General features: G+C 35.1%; 1 protein-coding gene across 3 annotated transcripts in view; it reads left to right on the forward strand.

Moving 5' to 3' along the window:
- Positions 1-19,269, forward strand: part of zfpm2a (zinc finger protein, FOG family member 2a) — a 197,431-nt gene that overhangs the window by 58,102 nt on the left and 120,060 nt on the right. For all 3 annotated transcript variants that reach the window (XM_051132039.1, XM_051132040.1, XM_051132041.1), the window contains one exon: positions 9,960-10,061. In XM_051132039.1, the coding sequence (XP_050987996.1) occupies positions 9,960-10,061 (102 nt within the window). The remainder of the gene's footprint in view (positions 1-9,959; positions 10,062-19,269) is intronic.

The following is a 19,269-nucleotide window of genomic DNA, read 5'->3' on the forward strand; positions in this document are numbered from 1 at the left end:
AGTTTTGATACCAGGATAGTATTTATATTCATATATTTTTGTTTCTTTTTATTTGCTTGTTTATTGTTTATTTGTTACTATTTTTATTATCTTTAATAACTGTAATAATGTTTTCATTTCTGCATGTTAAAAATACAACAAGTACTATGTTTTTTGGACACAATAGTCCTGTGGTAAATATTTAAATACCATGCTAACACCACAATACGTTTTCGTAAGGCTTGGACCAAGGCAGTTGTATCGAAGTCATTCAGTGGCCTTTTTTGTCTCAAGCACCACCAAGTCTTAGCAAATCTCCTTTCTTAAGATTCCTTTGAACTTTTTGATGGCTTTGCTAAAATGAAGACCAACAGTGGTCCCAACTTTCGACTCTCTTACTTCCGAGATGCTTTAGTAATCTTCCCGTCGTCATACGCGAGGGGTTTGCGTCAGATTTCTCAAGCTCCCTATCAGCTGCAATTCGGCTCTAAGTCTTCCGTGTCCTCGAATTCTTCGGACAAGTTCCAATTCTCTTCCCGTTAACGCACAGTACAAGCTCATCAGGTGTATTCATTTCCCCCTGATCCTCTGCTCAATTAGATCTCTTTAAAGCGCATTTAGCCCAGCGTCTGAGTGGCTTAAATTCACTCCACTTACGCAGAAGTGCTATGAATTGAAGGCGAACGCAATCCTGGTGGCATTAAACGGTTTATGTGTGTTATTCCTCAGCTATAGGACGGCAGAGAGGGTTCTCTTGATTAAGTAAACCCTCTCAAATGAGATGGCGGGCTGTAATTAGCCCAAGCGGAGTCAAACGTCGGAGCTTTAAAAAGCAGTCACTCATCCCTGGGCCTTTATCTGTTCTGGAGAATAAGGTCTCCTGTGTGAAGTTCCTCACTGGCAGGCGGTTGCTCCACGGCTGGCTCGTAGTTCAGTGGTCGTGTATCTTTGTCTGCATTTGCCGACAACTAGCTTGTCAGGAGAACCTAAAACCTCCATTAAAAGTTTCATCCTATAATAGGTATTAAAAAGCTGTCTGAACAAAAAAGAGGAATCTCCCGTCTTCATTAACTCACCAAGCCCTTATTAACTTTGATCGGACAACGGTGACGTAGCAAAGAAGCTTAAATTCACAGAGGTCAGGCGTTTGGATGCCAACAAAGTCTCAACCATTTTGCTCGAGTCTGAGTCTGTTGCACCTTGCAGCTTATGGTTTGAAATGGAATTAACCATAGACCAAATCAGAATTGGTAAATGCGTTATGATTCCCATTCCTAGTCAGACATCTTCAGCTCATATGAATAGGGATGGGAATCATAAGGTATTCATCTTAACGTTTCAAATTCCTTTGTTTTAAGGTTTCAGTGATTTTTTTTTTTTTCAGTGAAAAAAAATGAAAAAGCAGACATTAATTTCTCATTAACTGCTGTCACCAGTCTGTTAACGGTTTGACTGATTGAAATAATTTGATTTCACTGTCATATGATTCATATGGCGCAGTTGCGCTTTGGGTGTCCCGAGTTCGAATCCCGTCTCATGGACCTTTCCCGCTCCCGCCCCCATCTCTCTCTCCCACATGCTTCCTGTCATATCTCCACTGTCCCATCCAAAAAAAGCAAAAAAAGAAATCATTTGATTCACTAAAAAGAATCGGTTCATTTGAATCATTTGCTTGGAATTGGATACCACTGGTCACTACAGCATGTACGGCAAGAACCAGCATGCATTGAAAATATTTAGATTTTTTTCTTTCTTTATTTATTTTTTCCTCAATTGAACCAGATAATAACTACTACTTATTCACAAGGGCTTGATTCACTTGAATCAATTTGCTCATAAGAGTCATTTGTTTACTAATCAGATTACACTTGTTGCTCTGTCCTGTATGTTTCTATGATGTTCCTTCTGCATTAGCAGCGCAATACATTCAAGAACCATTTCATAATGAAAATACGTTTTAAAATTAAAATATATAAGAACTACTTCTTATTTACAAGTGCTTGAAAGAAGTGGCTCATGAGAGTCATTTGTTTAGTAGTTGTGCTGGATGTTTCTACAATGTTCCTTCTGTAATAGAAGCGTATTGCACATTCAAGAACCATTTCATAATGAAAATACATTAATTTCTGTTTTTTTCTTTATCAAACTGTATAAGAATCGGTTCTAATTCATAAGTATTTGATTCACTATAAAGAAGTGGCTCGTAAGAGTCATTTATTTAGTATCGGATTGCACTTTACTGTATGTTTCTATGTTGTTCCTTCTGCATTAGAATAAATATTACAGTGTCTTTATTTTCTTACTCTTAAGTATTTGGTTCACTCTAAAGAAGTGACATAAGAGTCATTTGTTCAGTAATCGGATTACACTTGCTGCTTTCTCCTGTATGTTTCTACGATGTTCCTTCTGCATTAGCAGCGTATAACACATTCAGAAACCATTTCATAATGAAAATACGTTAATTTCTGTTTATTTCTTTTCAATTAAACTGTATAAGAATTGGTTCTTATTCATAAGTATTTGAATTGGCTGTAAAGAATGACTCATAAGAGTCATTTGTTTAGTAATCAGATTACACTTGTTGCCATGTCCTGTATGTTTCTGCGATGTTCCTTCTGCAGTCTTACATCATGAAAACATATTAATGTCTTTATTTTATATAATCTAACCGGATGAGTTCTTATTCTTAAAGGGATACTTCACCCAAAATAGAGCAACCCAGTTACTGAACAAATGACTCTTATGAGTCACTTCTTTATAGCGAATCAAATACTTAAAGGGATAGTTCATTAATTACTCACCTTCATGTTCATTCCAAACCCATAAGACTTTCATTCACTTTCAGAACACAAATTAAGATATTTTTTGATGAAATCCTAGAGCTTTCTGACCCTGCATAGACAGCAAGCAACTGACATGTTCAAGTCCCAGAAAGGTAGTAAGGACATGTAGGGCCCTATGAAATCTGTTTTATTTTTTTTCCAAATTCCATTTTTTTCTGTTTTCATTTTTCTGGATTCCATTTTTTTATTTCATTATTTATTTATTTATTTTTTTTTCCATTTTAATTTTTCTGGACTCCTTTTTAATTATTTCAATTAAATTTTATTAATCAATGGCATTAAAATCATGAAACAATTTAACATCAGTTTATTAAAAGTTTAACAAAAAGTATATGTTTAGAGCTCAATGAAATGTTTTATTTTTTCTACATGTTTTAGCATGTCTAATTCTTTGAATGGATACAATTTTTTTATTTATTCTTACAACAGCTTTATGATTTTTTTTGTTGTGTGTTTAAAATTTCCTGGTTATCAAATGAAGGCATAAAACATTAATATTTATCTTTTAATTAATGAAAATTAAACACATTTATTTGGCAAATAAATGGGTTTTGCTATTAAAATTTCAACATGGAAAAAATGTTGCGTGATAATTTCTTAAAAAATTTAGTTTTATTTTTTTTCAGCAGTAGTAGTAGTATCACATACATTCTACTAAATAGTATTAATATATGCCTATTTCTGGCACAATGCCTAAAAGTTTAACCAAACTTTTATTTTTATGAGTTGTCATGAATTCTTTTAGATTTCTCTGTGTATGTGATATGAGGCAAGTTTCACTCAAATGAAACGGCAAAATGTTCATGAAATGACTCTCAGAGCAGTTCTGGAGATGTTGGTCATGTACTTATTCATGTTGACCAGGAGTCAGCGTTTTGACGGTTAAACCGCTGATGTCACATTGATCATTTTAACAACGTCCTTCTTACCTTTCTCGGCCTTGAATGTGTTAGTTGCGTTGCTGTCTGTGCAGGGTCAGAAAGCACTCAGATTTCATCAAAAATATATTCATTTGTGTTTCGAAGATGAACGAAGGTCTTACGGGTTTGGACCAACATGAGGGTGAGCAATTAATGACAGAATATTCATTTTCAGGTGAGCTATACCTTTAAGTATTTGATTTGTTATGAAGAAATGACTCATAGGAGTCATTTGTTCAGTACTTGGATTGCACGTTGTGTTGTACCGTATGTTTCAACAATATTCTGTTCACCCTGCTATATTTAAGAACTGTTACTTCATAAAAATAATCTTTTCTTGTTCTTTTTTTTTTGATGGAACCTATGTAATTCCAGTATCTATGACTGTTCAACACACTGTATCTCGGACGCTCAATGTCCAACACCAATATCTGTACACTGATACGCTCCGATGACATCATTGTGACAGACCATACATAAAAATAACTCTGTGCTCTATAACAGCAAGCGTTCACAGGAACCATCATGCATTGTGATCAGCGAATCTTTTTGAAGCGTTGACTCTTTGCACATCACTCATTCCAATTCCCAGCAGCCTCTGTGGAACCAAATACCCTGAAACAGCAGAGGGGTTCCTCTCTGCAGCAACCCTAAACTGTTTGGAGAGGGTCTCGGCTTCAGTGGCATCGTTGCGCACTCATGTACCATGAAATGATTGAGACGCTTCTGTCAATGGCTTCATACGAAATGGTTTCGAAACAGCAGAGCGCACTGTGAAATGAAGTCCCCGCCGATGAATAGGGTGACTCTAGCGCACAAACGTGAATAAACATGAAACCTGAGGCCTGAGATGGGCCTCCTTATTTGAAAGCGAAGACGGAGGGAAATAAAGAGAAAAAAAGCCACCCCTGATAGTCCAGAGAGACAACCTTGTTGTCTCCTTGACAATTGAAGCAGCCCCCCTCCAAACAACTTCCTTTTCACGGTCAATTTCACATTTATGGGCGCTGCGCTTGTGAACAAGTTTCAAACTGAAATTTACAAGCCGCTGTCACACTCGCTGCTAGAATTGTGAGAATGCTGGTGTTATATTTCTCTTTTTTTCGCTTTTACAGAAATTGTGAAATTTGACCTTGCTTCCGTGTTTTTCCGCTCTTGTAAATGTTTCTTTAGGGAGCAGTTGAATTGTAAAAGTCTTCAAACCAATAGCGAATGCTGGCCTTGCTAACGACAATACGGCGCATGTCGAGGAAGCTGATAGGCATAAACATGTTCAATATGAATTAATTGATCTTAATGACAGCATTGAGATTCCATTCTGGTCTGATTGTATCGCAGCAGAGAAAGACTTGAATAATTATGAGTCATTTTAGCCCGTAGCAAGGTGCCACTTACGAAGAAATCCTTTGAATCCGGGCGGCCTTGCGACGCGAGCCGGTAAACAGTGCGCGGTAGAATTAATTACGCTCTTCTTTGTGCCGTTTCCTCGCTAATCGGGATCTTCGGCTGCAGAACGATCTATTCAATACATTCCTCCCGTCGCTTATGGTAAAGCGAGGAGAATATGGGAAAATGCTCATTTGCGCAGCGATAAGATGAAAGACACATCCCTTTAGCCCCGTTTGACTCTGTGCAGGAAATCATTCATTAATGTTTGTTAAGTATGACAATCTAGCCAGGCCAGATCTACATACTCCAGACGGCATCGCATGGAGAGATAACGCAGGCCAGCAGCAGCCAGAAGAGAGCACAGCCAGTTCCTGTAATGATGGGGAATTTATGGGCCTTTAAAGAGATAGTGCCGAGGCCTTCCACTAATCACACACTCCACCGGGGTGCTGGGTGGGATTTTGCTGGTTATTTTCCTTTTTTTTTTTTTTTTTTTCCCTTGTCCGTACTGGAGGCATTTGAATTTTTTTTTGTAATCAGCTTCCAAAAGCTGCATGCCACTGCAGATTATTGGGCGGAAAAGCGAAACTGCGGACTTTGTTTGAGTATTTGTTGTACAGCTGTCTCTAGTTTTTACGGGGGAAATCTGTTTATTTAACAGCAGTTCACTTTATAAAGTCCTCAATTACCAATGCTTTAAATGGAGGGGAAATATTGGCTTCCTAAGTGGCCACCCATCACCAAGCATAACAAAATTAGCACTTTATCTTCAAAACACACAGGATACATAATTCAAAAGTTCCCATTATTAGAAAACAATTCAACGAGGCAATTTTGGTCATGTAATAGCTAGAGCTGTTTTTCTCTTTTTGCTCACGCTAAGGAAGGCTTTCGCTTTATTGAACATACAGTACACACAGAGGGTGCAAAAATGGGTAAATTACTAACAGACACTCTTAGTTTTATTGGAACATAAATAGTGTGCTATTGATAAACAGATTCCCAAAACCCTTACAAAAAAAGTAGCATCAGATACTTAATACTGATATATGGACCACGTTATTTAAAGTGAGCATGAAATGCTATTCATAACTCATTTTACTTTATAATCTGTTTTCTTGGAATAAAACAGGATGTTCAACAAGAAAAAAATTGAGCAGATCCTTTCGGAATTGATTGGATTGTGAAAAGTGGATGTTATGTTCCTAGTAAAAAAGTAATGGATTTAGATAAAGTAATAGATTTTTTGTCTATTAACATATTTACTGACAAATCGCTCAAGACTTGCTGATATAAAAATTGTAATTAAACTTTATTTGGAGTACTACTTGTGCACAATGCACATTTCTTAATATTAAGCCTAAAATGTGTTTAATGTCACTATTGATGAGGATTGTATGATCTTTAAATAATATTGGTCTTTAAATGCAGAATATTTAAAATGTACCACTTTAGCACAATCGTATATACTTAAGTATATCTTTAGTTGGACTTCAGCAAAATTAGTTGTTCCAAATTAGCAGACTTTAAAAATACCAGTTCAGTATACTAAAAGTACAATTGCAGGGTATTTGTAATATACTCAGCATGAAATAAATGTATTTTAAATACATTTTAGTATATTTATAGTATATTTACTTTAGGTAACAGAATGCCAGAGAAATAAAAAAAGAAGAAAAAGAGGAAAAAATAATGCTACAATAATTTTTCTTCATTTTTTTGTTTGTTTTTGTAGATTAATGTGCACTCCAAATTTGATTTGATTTCCTGCACAGACATTGTGTTATATGTGCATCATCCTGTGGACTTCTGTGTATGTGTGGTCATTCACAATCTAAACTATATATTTGTCTATTTGATCTTTCTATCACTCTCTCTCTCTTTCCCTCTCCTTTAGTTTGTTGGGATTAGAATGCTCAGATCTCCTTAAAATCACCCTCACCAGATTGACATTTTCAAGGGCTTCCTTGGTAGAACAATGCTGAGAGGAAGAGAAAAGCCAATATGACTTTGTGTCTACCTTGCTGCAGGAGCTGTTTGTGTAAATCGCCTATAAGCTTATTGACCCGCATGCATGTCACTGCCATTAGACAGAACCGAGGAGCTGCGATCTGATTGGCTGATTTCTCACTAACTCTATCCTAATGTCTGACATATGCATGCATGGTTGAAGGCACGCGTGCAAACAACATCTTGCCGCCCAGATCAATCTTATGCCATTCTCTTTTCCTGTTTTAGACCAGTGAGCAGAAGGGCTGTAAACCTTATGTCTGTCCCACCTCATTTGAGACAGATCTAAACTCTAGTGAGCTGCCACACTGTCCACTGTCTGCAAAGACAGCCACCCTCCTAGGCAGCATCCTAATTGTCAGAAGTGACTGATTTGAAATGCTTTTCACAAGCAGTGAATTATTCAGCGGTCACTCACACACATCACACAAAAGACTTGGCAAGCTCATAGTCAATTCCAATTCGATTATAGGCATTAGCATGTTGCTAAGCTAATGACTCAATGCTCTAATTAAATGTTGGATTGAATATTGTATTTTAATCTAATCTCTAAATTAGTAAATCCAATAAAGATGGTTTCAGTTGTGTTTTAAAGAGTTATATGGTATTTATGTATTCTTAAATAATTTTAATAGTCTTTTCCTCTTTTTTTGTATTCTAATCTAATCTTTAATGTCAGCATTGAGTACTATGAACATTGTTGGATCTTATAATAAATTGCGTGTAATACTACACATTCATAAGTTGCTTTGTATAAAAGTGTCTATTAAATGAATAAATGTTGAGGTGAGATTGGAGATGTTTTACCACCAAAGGACTGTGAATATGGAACTGTGAGACCATTCAAGTATGGAACTGATCTTGTAGAGTTTTTTAATCTTTAGCCCCGTTGTCTTTAATCTATTAGGGCATATATTTTTCTAGCCATATAAAAAAGTACAGTGTAATGTCCGCTCATATATATATATTTATGACTGTTATAAATTAAAAATGAATGTCAAATACAAAGTAAAAATATATTCAAATAGACAGTTGTTGTAAATTGCAATTTTTTTTTATAACAATACTTCTTTTACTTCTTTTAAATCCAATAAATGCAACTTTTGTGAGTATAAAAGACTTCTTGGTAACACTTTACAATAAGGTTCATTAGTCAACATTAGTTAAGTACTTTAGTTAACATGAACTAAGAATGAGCAATACTTCTGCAGCATTTATTAATCTGGGTTCATGTTCATTTACCAATGCATTATTAAAATAAAAGCTTGTTAACACACTGTGAATTAACATAAACTATCAATCAATTACTATTTTCTTTAACTAACATTAACATAGAATAAAAAATACTGTAATAAACGTACTGTTTGTTGTTGATGCATGTTAGTTAATACATTAACAAATGTTAACAAATGACACCTTATTGTAAAGTGTTACTGACTTCTTTTATATAAATATTTTTTTTTAATCATTGGCTGGTCACACGATTTCATATTCTAATCTTCAACAACTTAAAATAGATCTTTCCCAAAAGTACTTAACTAGTATGGTAGCACTGTTTTGTAATTTTTCTCTTGAATGAATTGCCTGCTTATATTATTCTGATTTGTAAGTCATTTTGGATGAAAGTGTCTGCTAAATTAATGAATTTACAAATGGAGGCGTATATCTGGGGCATTTTTGCGCTGAGCCCTGGTTAATTTGTGACCCTGTTATTTATCCGCCTGCTGAGAAGCAAGATGGATGTTTATACAAATTGCATCCAAGACTGTCAAAGAAACAAAGCAAAATGTGACTTCTGACTTGGATTTTAAAAAACATCTGTATTCTGTTGCATGCTAGTCTTCTTCATTTTGCGCAGGTCATTTCTATTGAGCTGTACCTGCTTGGCGCAATGTTTTCCCGGCGGATTCCCTGCGTGTTCCTGAAAGAAACTTCATCAAGCTGCTGTGACACTTGTTCCCTGCGAGGTTGCCTGGGCGATTGTGTTTAAAATGCATTGCAAACGGTGTTAGATAGAAGGCAGAAAATCCTTAATCACTGCTTAATTAACGAATCATCTTGTAGCTTCATTTCCTGAGCGGTAATTAAACAGTTCCAAGACGTTTCGTTACAGGGCTTAACATGTTCGCCGGAGATCAAGGTAGAGCCTTTAATGTTATCTCGCTGCCTTCCCAAACTCGCTACACTGGAAAGGAACTGTTGATATTGCCTTTTGTTATCCTTATGGTAATGCTCAATGAGTATGCTAAGGAGCTTCTCAAGGCCTGACAATACAAATAGTGAGGCACTTTTTAGCGGGAGAGTGAGGAGGACAGAATGAATAAAAAAAGCTGAGCCCTAGCAGGAACTTGCATGCAGGAAAATAGGTCAGAATGACCTCATGTGCAGTAAGTAGGGCAGCGCGGCCCTCTCCTCTCGCCCGGGTGTGCAGAGGCAAGCAAGAAGCTGCGATCCTTTTGGCCATGTTTACTGCCTGCCTTTGAAGTGAACCACGTCTTAACTGGCTTAAACACACCGTGGCGAGAGAATTTGATCTTTAGATTAACCCATCCGGATGGACCAGTGTGTGTTTGAGGACCATGGTGAAGGCCGTTCCGCCGCGTTAGAGGGTCGCTGAGACACTGCCACGAAGCATCTGCACTCAGACTGTGACTCCAGTGTGCTTTGTGGGACAAAATATGTCTATCTATCTATCTATCTATCTATCTATCTATCTATCTCTATCATTAAGCGTCAATATGAAGTGTAGACAAAACATGTTTACAGCTTCTGTTAAATGTATATTTACAAATATATGACTTGTGTACTGTGTTTTTAGGGGAAGAGAATGGCAACAGAGAAATAGGAGAGACAGAGATGGAAACAGACAGTGAGAAGACCAGACACCCCCCTCTGGAGCCGGAGGAATGGGACGGTCCAAGTAAGTGTATCATCTGATCATGTTAAAGTGCATGGGTCCGTGTTATATCACTATTAATTTTGACTATATGCCTCATAATTGTGACTTTATAACCCCAATACAGACAATATTGTCTGACTTATTATTATTTCATTTTGTATAGAAGCATTTTTCAAATTTACAGTGGTGGACAAGAAAGACACATTCTGTGACACTGGCAACAGCAACTTGTAAACCAAAAGACATGTTGGGCTTTTAGTCCAAATCGGTTGAGTTTGAGGTCATTTATATGCTAGTATACTCCCAAATGTTGACCAATTTAACTTTTAACTAGTGTTATTGTATGTATATATCATTGAAATACTTACAGTTTTGGTAACACTTTACAATAAGGTTCCAGTAGTTAATGTTAGTTAACTAACATGTATTAACTAACATGAACAAACAATGAACAATACATTTATCACACTATTTATTCATCTTTGTTAATGTTAGTTAATGAAAGTACAGCTGTTAATTCTTAGTTCATGTTAGTTCGCAGTGCATTAACTCATTTTAACAAACACATTTTTTTATTTTAATAATGCATTAGTAAATGTTGACATTAACTAAAGTGTTACGATTTATATATATATTGAAATACTTTTTATTTTAGTTTAATATTTTCCATATTCATTTTGATTTAAGTTAAAGTTTTAATAGTCTTATTATATAATTTTCATTAGTTTGATTATTTATTTCATGTTTAAATTTAGGTATTTTAATACATCAAGTTAAACTAAATGAAAATTAGTAAAGTTACTTTGGCAACTAGCTGATTTTTTTTATTTAGTTTTGTATTTATTAAATTAAATTAAATTAAATTAAATTAAATTAAATTAAACTTTGTTTTAGTTTCGGTTCTTGTTAACTATAATAACCCTGATTTTGACACATACTGTACATACATTTTCAAATTCTGGTGAAAACTGATCAAATACAGTATATTGATGAATCGTCTTTCACTTAGAGGTGTATCAAAATTTTTGTCCAATCATATCCCTGTATAGAATGAGAATGCCCCTCTCCCTAAATACATTGTCCTTCTGACTATCATTAGCAAGTAGACTATGTAAAAAAAAAACAAAAAAATAAAAATAAACGTTCCAGGTTTTGCACTGATGCCATAGAGGAATCATTTTGGGTTCCCCAAATTACCTTTGAGTGTTAAAAGTGACCATCAATGCCAAGACCTTAATTTAAAAAAGTGTAGGTTCTAAATACAAGTTGTTTTATTAGGCATTTAAGTAATTCTGTGATATTCAGTCACAAGTATGAGAAATAAAGTCAAAATGAATCAGGAATTTAACTAAGTAGCTTGTTTTTGAGTGTTGGGCCTCCATGGGTTTCTAAGTGTGAGCGTCCAATGACCTGGTCCATAGTCCATCAATAGATCAGCGATCATCTTCCGGACTCTTACTGCACCACAAAAGCTTTCTGATTTTATATACTGGAGAACAGAAATATCAGAGAGGAACACCAGTACTGAGTGCCTGTCTGATATGATACCCAATCCTGAAGGTCCAATCCAGCACACGATCATTCCTGGCCCTCCTTTAACCGTTTAGCCCATTAGCTAGCGGCCAGTAATCACTTGTAAGCGGCTCATTATGACACGTTTTAAATGAATCCATCTGGGATCAGGGGATTTCAGACGCTCAATAGCAGGACATCTAAAGATATCCTTGACAAGGCCACCCGACAGAGGTAAAACTCTCGGCTGCTTCTGAAGACTTAATGAGCTCTTGAATTACGACGAGCGTATTTTTTCTAAGTTATGATGAATTGTGATGTAGTGATCTGCTTTTGATCACAGTCTCATTGTATTAACATACAAAACAGTGACCGTGTTACTAAGAAAAGAAGGCAAAATGGTGCACAGCAGCATTTAGTACCCTTTTCATGCTTGCTTTTGTAGCATGCTGTCTACTCAGTATGCCATGGTTGTAAGTGCATGATGCAACTGCTAATGTATTTTATGAAATGGCGAGATTATGTAATATGTAATCTGACGTGTTTTGCATCTGCTGATAATTAGAGTGTTTTGTTGTTCCCGTGTGATGTACATTTCCTATACATGAAAGAAATTCGGTCATCATTTATTTATGCTCTTGTTGCCGTATGACAGACCTGTGTTTCTTTCACAGACGATATTAGACTGAATATCTAAGCTTTTTTTTTAATACTATAAAGCATATAGTGACCAAGTGTCATCAAGCTAAAAAAAAAACAAAAAAAACATTAAATCACCATAAAAGCGCTTTAAAAATAGTCCATATTACTTGCGTGTTATTTTCTACTGAAGCAATCCAGAAGTTTTGTTTGAAAAAAAACACAACTCACAAAAAATAAATAAATAAATAAATAAACAAGTAAAATCTCATCTGGATGTATTTATTTATTTATTCATTCATTTATTTAAATAAATAAATCAAGTTTGAGATTTAAGAGCTACAAGAGACATTCTGTTTGAATTATTACTTAATTATTATTACTTAAAATTCATCTCAAAAATCTTCAGAAAACGTAAAATATAAAACAAGAGTTGTATGTACTATATGCGCTGTATTTTTTCATTAAATGGAAAAGAACAGCATGGATATTCTGCAAATGTTCTCCTTTTATGTTCCACAGAAGAAAGGAAGCCATACAGGTTTGGATTGACATGAGGTTGAGAAAATGATGACGGAATTTTCATTTTTTGAATAAACCATCCCTTCAAGCTTCAGTAGAAAGCACACAACAGACGTAAAAACAGATATCTTTTCTTTTCCAAGAATCTCGCCTTACCATGCAGATTTTCCCTCCCCGTCCCTCAGTAGAAAAAAAAAATCTGTTTTATCTGTCTTTTTGCACTTCTTAAAAGTCACTTCATCAAAGTGATGGATAATACATCCAACAAGATAGCAACGGCAGCAATTACTGTTCAGCCGTGGCATCACATCGCAGAATACACAAAATATGATTCCCCTTTTAATGCATATGACCTCCAGAATTTATTGCAGGTACGTACGTTTATAAGAAAGTGGATTTTGGCAAGTTGGCACCGGTGAGCCCCCTGGGGTGTGTATTTTATACTGACAGCGAATCAGAGTTATCAGCACCTATCAGATAATGCATTTATCATTAAATTTCACATTTGCATTTCAATCTGGAAAGGAAATGAGCATTGGCGGCGTAAGATAAGAGCGGTAGGGACGCCGGTAATAAACGGTCCCTGTGATCAGGCAGCCAGCAGGGCTGAGGGGGTCAGTCACACAACGATGGGGGCAAGCGCATACAAAAAGAGGCATCGTAGACCAGTTAGGGCTTTCCGGAGAAAACGCTGAGCTTTAAACTTCTGCTTTAAAAAAAAAAAAAGAAAAGAGGAGGCGGTGTGGAGCGGGGCTAACCAGCCCAATGTCTCTCTGATCATCCATTCTGTAATGCTGAAGGGGAGACAGTTCATCCCTGTTTGTTTTGAATGAATGGTTTTCGTTGGTTGAAAGTATAACACAAAGAAACAACACTAGAATTTAACATTTTCTGATGGAAATGTGAGTGGTTCTTGAGGTCTCCAGGTATGGCTCGAGTGTTAGTCTGTGGGATTCTTTTCACCTGCTTTATCACCTGCTAGGTGAAAATTGTAAATCTGATCTCTTAGAAAAGGAAACGCACAAAAAGCTAAGTGATTTCTGGTGTCATTCATGTTTGAAGCATAAATGAAGCTGGATGTGTTAGATGCTGAAGTTCAATATTTTGTGTTAGAGGTTTGTTGCCAAGTATCAAATTGAAAAGTATAAGCACGGTTGCCTTAGCTATGGAAGCCCATTTCTGCCACTGAATAAAGAATAAAAAAATGTAATTGCGACTTTTTATCTCACATTTCTGACAACTTTTCTTGCATTTGCATGATACAAGCTCACACTCTCACACTTTTTTCTCGCAGTTGTGAGTTTATCTTACAATTCTGATTTAATAACGCAATTGCGTGTTATATTTAATTCTGAGAAATTGCAAGGTTTTTTTGCAATATCACACAAATTCATTAAAGCAAATTTATATCTCACAATTTTACGAAAAAAAGTATTGTGAGATTATATCTTGAATTTATATCTTTTTACTTTTTACTCAGAATTGCAAGTTTATGTCTCGTAATTTTGACTTTTTACCTTGCACTTGCAAGTTTATATTACAATTCTGAGAAATTGTGAAATTTTTCTTAATTTTTACAATTATTTTTCTTTTTGTCATCATCTAACTCTTACTTAAAATTCATTTTTTAAAAACACTTCTTATTTAATAACACTGTTAAATACAATACAATTTAAATAATATATGTAAATGTATTTACTGTATTTTTTAAATAAATGTTCTATAATTTCTAAAACATTACGAAATTCTGTTATTCAAAATTTTTGCAATTCCAATTATATGGAATTGCTATGTTGGTGCATTCCTAAAATCTTTCCTCAAAAAAAAAAAAAAAAAAAAAAAAAAAAAAAACTTCTGTCTTCATGGTGTTACATATGACCCATTTGTGACCCTGGACCACAAAACCAGTCGTAGGGGTAAATTTTTTTAAAATTGAGATTTACAGTATACATCTTCTGAAAGCTGAATAAATAAGCTTTCCATCAATGTATGGTTTGTTAGGATAGGGAATATTTGGCCGAGCTACAACTAATCGAAAATCTGCTATTATAAGGTGCAAAAAAACGAAATATTGAGAAAAACGCCTTTAGAGTTGTCCAAATGAAGTACTTAGCAATGCATATTACTAATCAAAAATTAAGTTTTGATATATTAAAAGTAGGAAATTCACAAAATATCTTCATGGAACATAAAAAAAAAAAAAAGAAAGAAAAGAAAAATTTATAATTTTGACCCATACATTGGCTATTGCTACAAATATACCCATGCTACTTATGACTGGTTTTGTGGTCCAGGGTCACATTTAGTTTTGTTTCTTCTGTGAAACATAAAATGAGGTTCTTTTCAGAATATCCAAATTACAAAAGGAGATGGTGATTCCTGACTGTATAAAACAGTTAAAAAAAGAAAAGCAATCACCATGAAAGTAGTCCATATGAATCATGTGCTATATTCCAAGTCTTCTGAAGTCATACGATAGCTTTGCATGAGCATCAGACTGACATTTAAGACGTTATTCACTGAAAATCTTGCCTCTAGCTCTCAAATCTCATTCGAGCCACATGAGGGTGAGTAGATAATGACAGAATTTTCATTTTTGCCTGAACTATCCCTTTTAATCTAGTTTGTCAGATTCATCTCACTGCTGAATTCCATATTTACCTCCCACCACGATCTCTCCGATAGCGCCGACGGTTGCTAATGCTGCTGATAATCTTGTTACATTACACAGATACGATCTATTCTACATGCCCCATTCGCTCCTCACAGAGACATTACTGTCAAACTCCGGCAGGAATGTGGATTTCTGGCAAAATAGAATGCAAATGAGAAAATCACCCAACAGGAAACAAGCCTCTCCGAATACAGGATATGACATCGCTCACGCAGCTGCATCACTGTCTCTCGGGGAGCTGTACAGTGGACATTAATCTCCGCACGTAATAACCGCATTCACTTTCACGTCATGTCTTCTGCTGAAAGGCCATTTCCCCCCTTTCATTCCTCTCATTGTGTTGGAAAAGTCAGATGGGCTTGTTATAATTTAAATAAAGATGGGAATCGCACCATCAAATATGAACATCTCAAATGACATGACTTCCTGTTCGCAGCGATTAAAAGCAAATTTATTTAGTTTAAGAGACTACCTTGTTAGCACTTTATTTATTTTATTTTTACTCCCTTTTTGATGTTCAAATCTGGACTCCTTGTTATTGCCCGGCTTAAGTTAAAATGCATGATTACGATCGAAGACAGATAATTCTTAATTGTTCAGTGCGAATGGGATATTTAATAGAGAGTACATCAAAAGAAGGACAGTATCTTAATGAAGAGACTCGCACAGGTTGCTTCTGCCAATTCCAAGATTTGCTTTAGGTGTAAAAGTGGCAGAAGTTGATAAGTTTCAATGTTAAAGAGGTCACAAATTAGTGCTATTTTATGTTGTACCTGACCAGTGTTATTTTTGTATCACTGTGAAACTATTATAGTTTTTGTTAATGTACACTACCAGTCAAAAGTTTCTGAACAGTAAGATTTTTAATGTTTTTTAAAGAAGTCTCTTCTGCTCACTAAGCCTGCATTTATTTGATCCAACGTACAGCAAAAACCTTGCAATTTTGAAATATTTTTACTATTTAAAATAACTGTCTATCTATTTGAATATACTTTAAAATGAAATTTATTCCTGTCATTTCAAAGCTTAATTTTTAGCATCATTACTTCAGTCACATGATCCTTCAGAAATCATTCTAATATCATTCTGTTCTGATTTGCTGCTCAAAAAAATTATTTATATTTACTATTATTTATTTATATTTAATATTTATTATTAAATATTGATAATAACAATAATAATAAAAATAAATGTTTCTTGAACAGCAAATAGAATGATTTCTGAAGGATCATGTGACACTGAAGACTGAAGTAATGATGCTGAAAATTTAGCTTTGATCACAGAAATACATTACATTTTATAATGTATATATTCAAATAGAAAACAGTTATTTTAAATAGTACAAATATTTCAAAATTGTACTGCTTTTTCTGTACTTTGGATCAAACAAATGCAGCAGAAGAGACTTCTTTAAATAAAAAAAAATAAAATCTTACTGTTGACTTAAGTGTATATGCAGTTTCATTTTAATTTTACTTCTGGTAGTTTTAGTAATTTTGTGGTGTGTTTTGTCATTTTTATTAGTTTTTGATTTTTAAATGTTTATATAGATTTAATTAATTAATTTCAGGTTGATTTCAGGTTGACAGTACAACTAAAATTACCACGCACCTGACAGTGTTATTTTAGCATGGTTGAGATTCTATTATAGAGTTTTATTATTATATATTTTATTTATTATTCAATTTTATTTTTTGTTGTTTTCATTTTTATTTTTTCGGTTTTCTTTTTCTTTTCTTTTTTTGTAATTTTGTTGTGTTTTTGAAATTTTATTAGGTTTTTGTTTATTTTATTTTATTTTATTTTATTTTTTGTTTATATAGTTTTATCTTTATACTTCATTTTGTTGTTGTTGTTTCAGTTATTGTGGTGCCTCAAGTTAAACTAAATAAAAATGAGAAAATAAGTAAACTAATATAAAATAAGTTGAAAGTTTTTTATATTTATTCATTTTATATATTTCATCATTTCAGTTAAACTTTATTTTAAGTAACTTTTTGTTGTTGTTGTTGTTGTTGTTGTTGTTGTTTTAGTTTTAGTTAACTACAATAACCCTGTTACCTGATTGGCCAAAGTTTGCTTTTGATTATGTTTGTTTTATCATATTGCTTGCACATAAGAAGTGGAGTAAAACACGAAGCATTATTATAATTGCTATTATTTCGTGTTGCATATAACTGACCACTAATGAAAATAGCAAAGCTGACTAATGTATGTTGTGGATAAATGATTTTCATTCATCCCCAAGCACTGATTCAGATTTTTAATCTCTTCTTTTTAAAGCATGTGACTGGTTTCCATTGTTTGAACCTACTAAACGAGTCAATGCTTTGAGTCTGAACCATCGACTTAGTTGAGTGTGTGATTCATTGCCTCATTCAAAACACACAAAAAGACAGTTTTCATGACCTGCTACAGTAATGATACAACCAGCAGAACTAATCAGTGAACAAATCCAAAGATTCAAGACACTTGGATGGATCAAAGAGAGGTTGAGAAATGGTCATGAAAAGCTACATTGACAATTCTTGTCACAAAAAATTGAAAACAAAGCTATGATGTGACCCCTATAAGCACTTGAGTTCCATAAAAGTTCACTTAAAGCTTGCTTCTATTCTGTAGGCATGTTCTGTGAAGGCAGGAGAGCATCCCTGAGATTAAAGGAACATCCACTCTCAGCTCATAAAGGCGGTGTTCTGTTATCTGCTCCTCCGTCTCCTTCATTCTCTCTCGTCATGGGCTTCTGTATATTAGTGGTAATAGCCTGTACAGCGATTTTGTTAATTATCACGGACGTCTTTGATATATATCTTGACACGCTCCTCAAGGCATAAAGAAAGTGCATGTGCAGGAACAGAAAGGAAAAGAAGCTTTTAAGCATTAATGAACTTCTTTTTTGTACTTATCACTACGTCTGCCCTAAAATAGAAGCCTTTAACTTTAACTTAAAGAAGAAAAACAAGACTTTTTGGTCTCTCTTGCATTAAAGTTTATATATGTTAATATTGATAATATATATTTATTATTTTTTATTGTTTCTTCCCTGAAGTCAACTTAAAATGTGAGTTAAGCTTTCTTGCACCAAAAGGAAGTAATTTACCTTTAAATGACCTTTTTCTTACTATTACATATTTTATATATTCTCAGAAATGCATGATGAGATGATGATGAATGGATGATCTTGGTCGTCCAATGAGCATTGAGTAACCCTCAGCTAGATCCAATCACCTTGAGGACTGACACACCTCCTCACGGGCGGCTTTCTAAGCTCAGCAGTGCCTGTCGGACACAGTCGGTTTTGTCTGCGTGTGCCAACTGGAGCCGGGCCACGAGCCGAACGCGGGCAGGTTCTTCTGAAGAAGCCCTGAAGACAGACAGGAGCGGGTATCCAACCGCCTCCGCCTCACAGTCAGGAAGCACGTATAGATTCCCTGTTCTCCTCTCAGCCCACCTGTACGTGGAGCTGACACTGTCCGCCCTTGACCGGACCCCCTCACCCGCACCAAACAATAGCCGCTTCAGCTTTAATGCACATATGTCATGCTAAGTGAATTTGTGGAGCAGATGGTCACGATAGCATGGCAGGTGCCTCGACAAATGTTTGCGTTTGCTGTGCTGCTATTTATATCGGCGCAAAACACAGCGGCACAAATATTTGAAAAGGCCATTGGGTGTTTTTTCAACATGCGTCACAATTATCAACGTGTCTTTTTTTTCTTCCCAGCCCAAAACAAACAGATGGCAGTTATGGGTTCAGTGCTAACCGCCTTAGATTTCTGTGCAGATCTGAAAATACGCAGCGAAAAGATGGATGAAGGTCTTAAAGGAATAGTTCACCCAAAAATAAATATTCTGTCATCGTTTGCTCATGTCGTTCCAACT

Source organism: Labeo rohita, chromosome 16 (assembly GCF_022985175.1).
Source record: "Labeo rohita strain BAU-BD-2019 chromosome 16, IGBB_LRoh.1.0, whole genome shotgun sequence".
Lineage (NCBI taxonomy): Eukaryota > Metazoa > Chordata > Actinopteri > Cypriniformes > Cyprinidae > Labeo > Labeo rohita.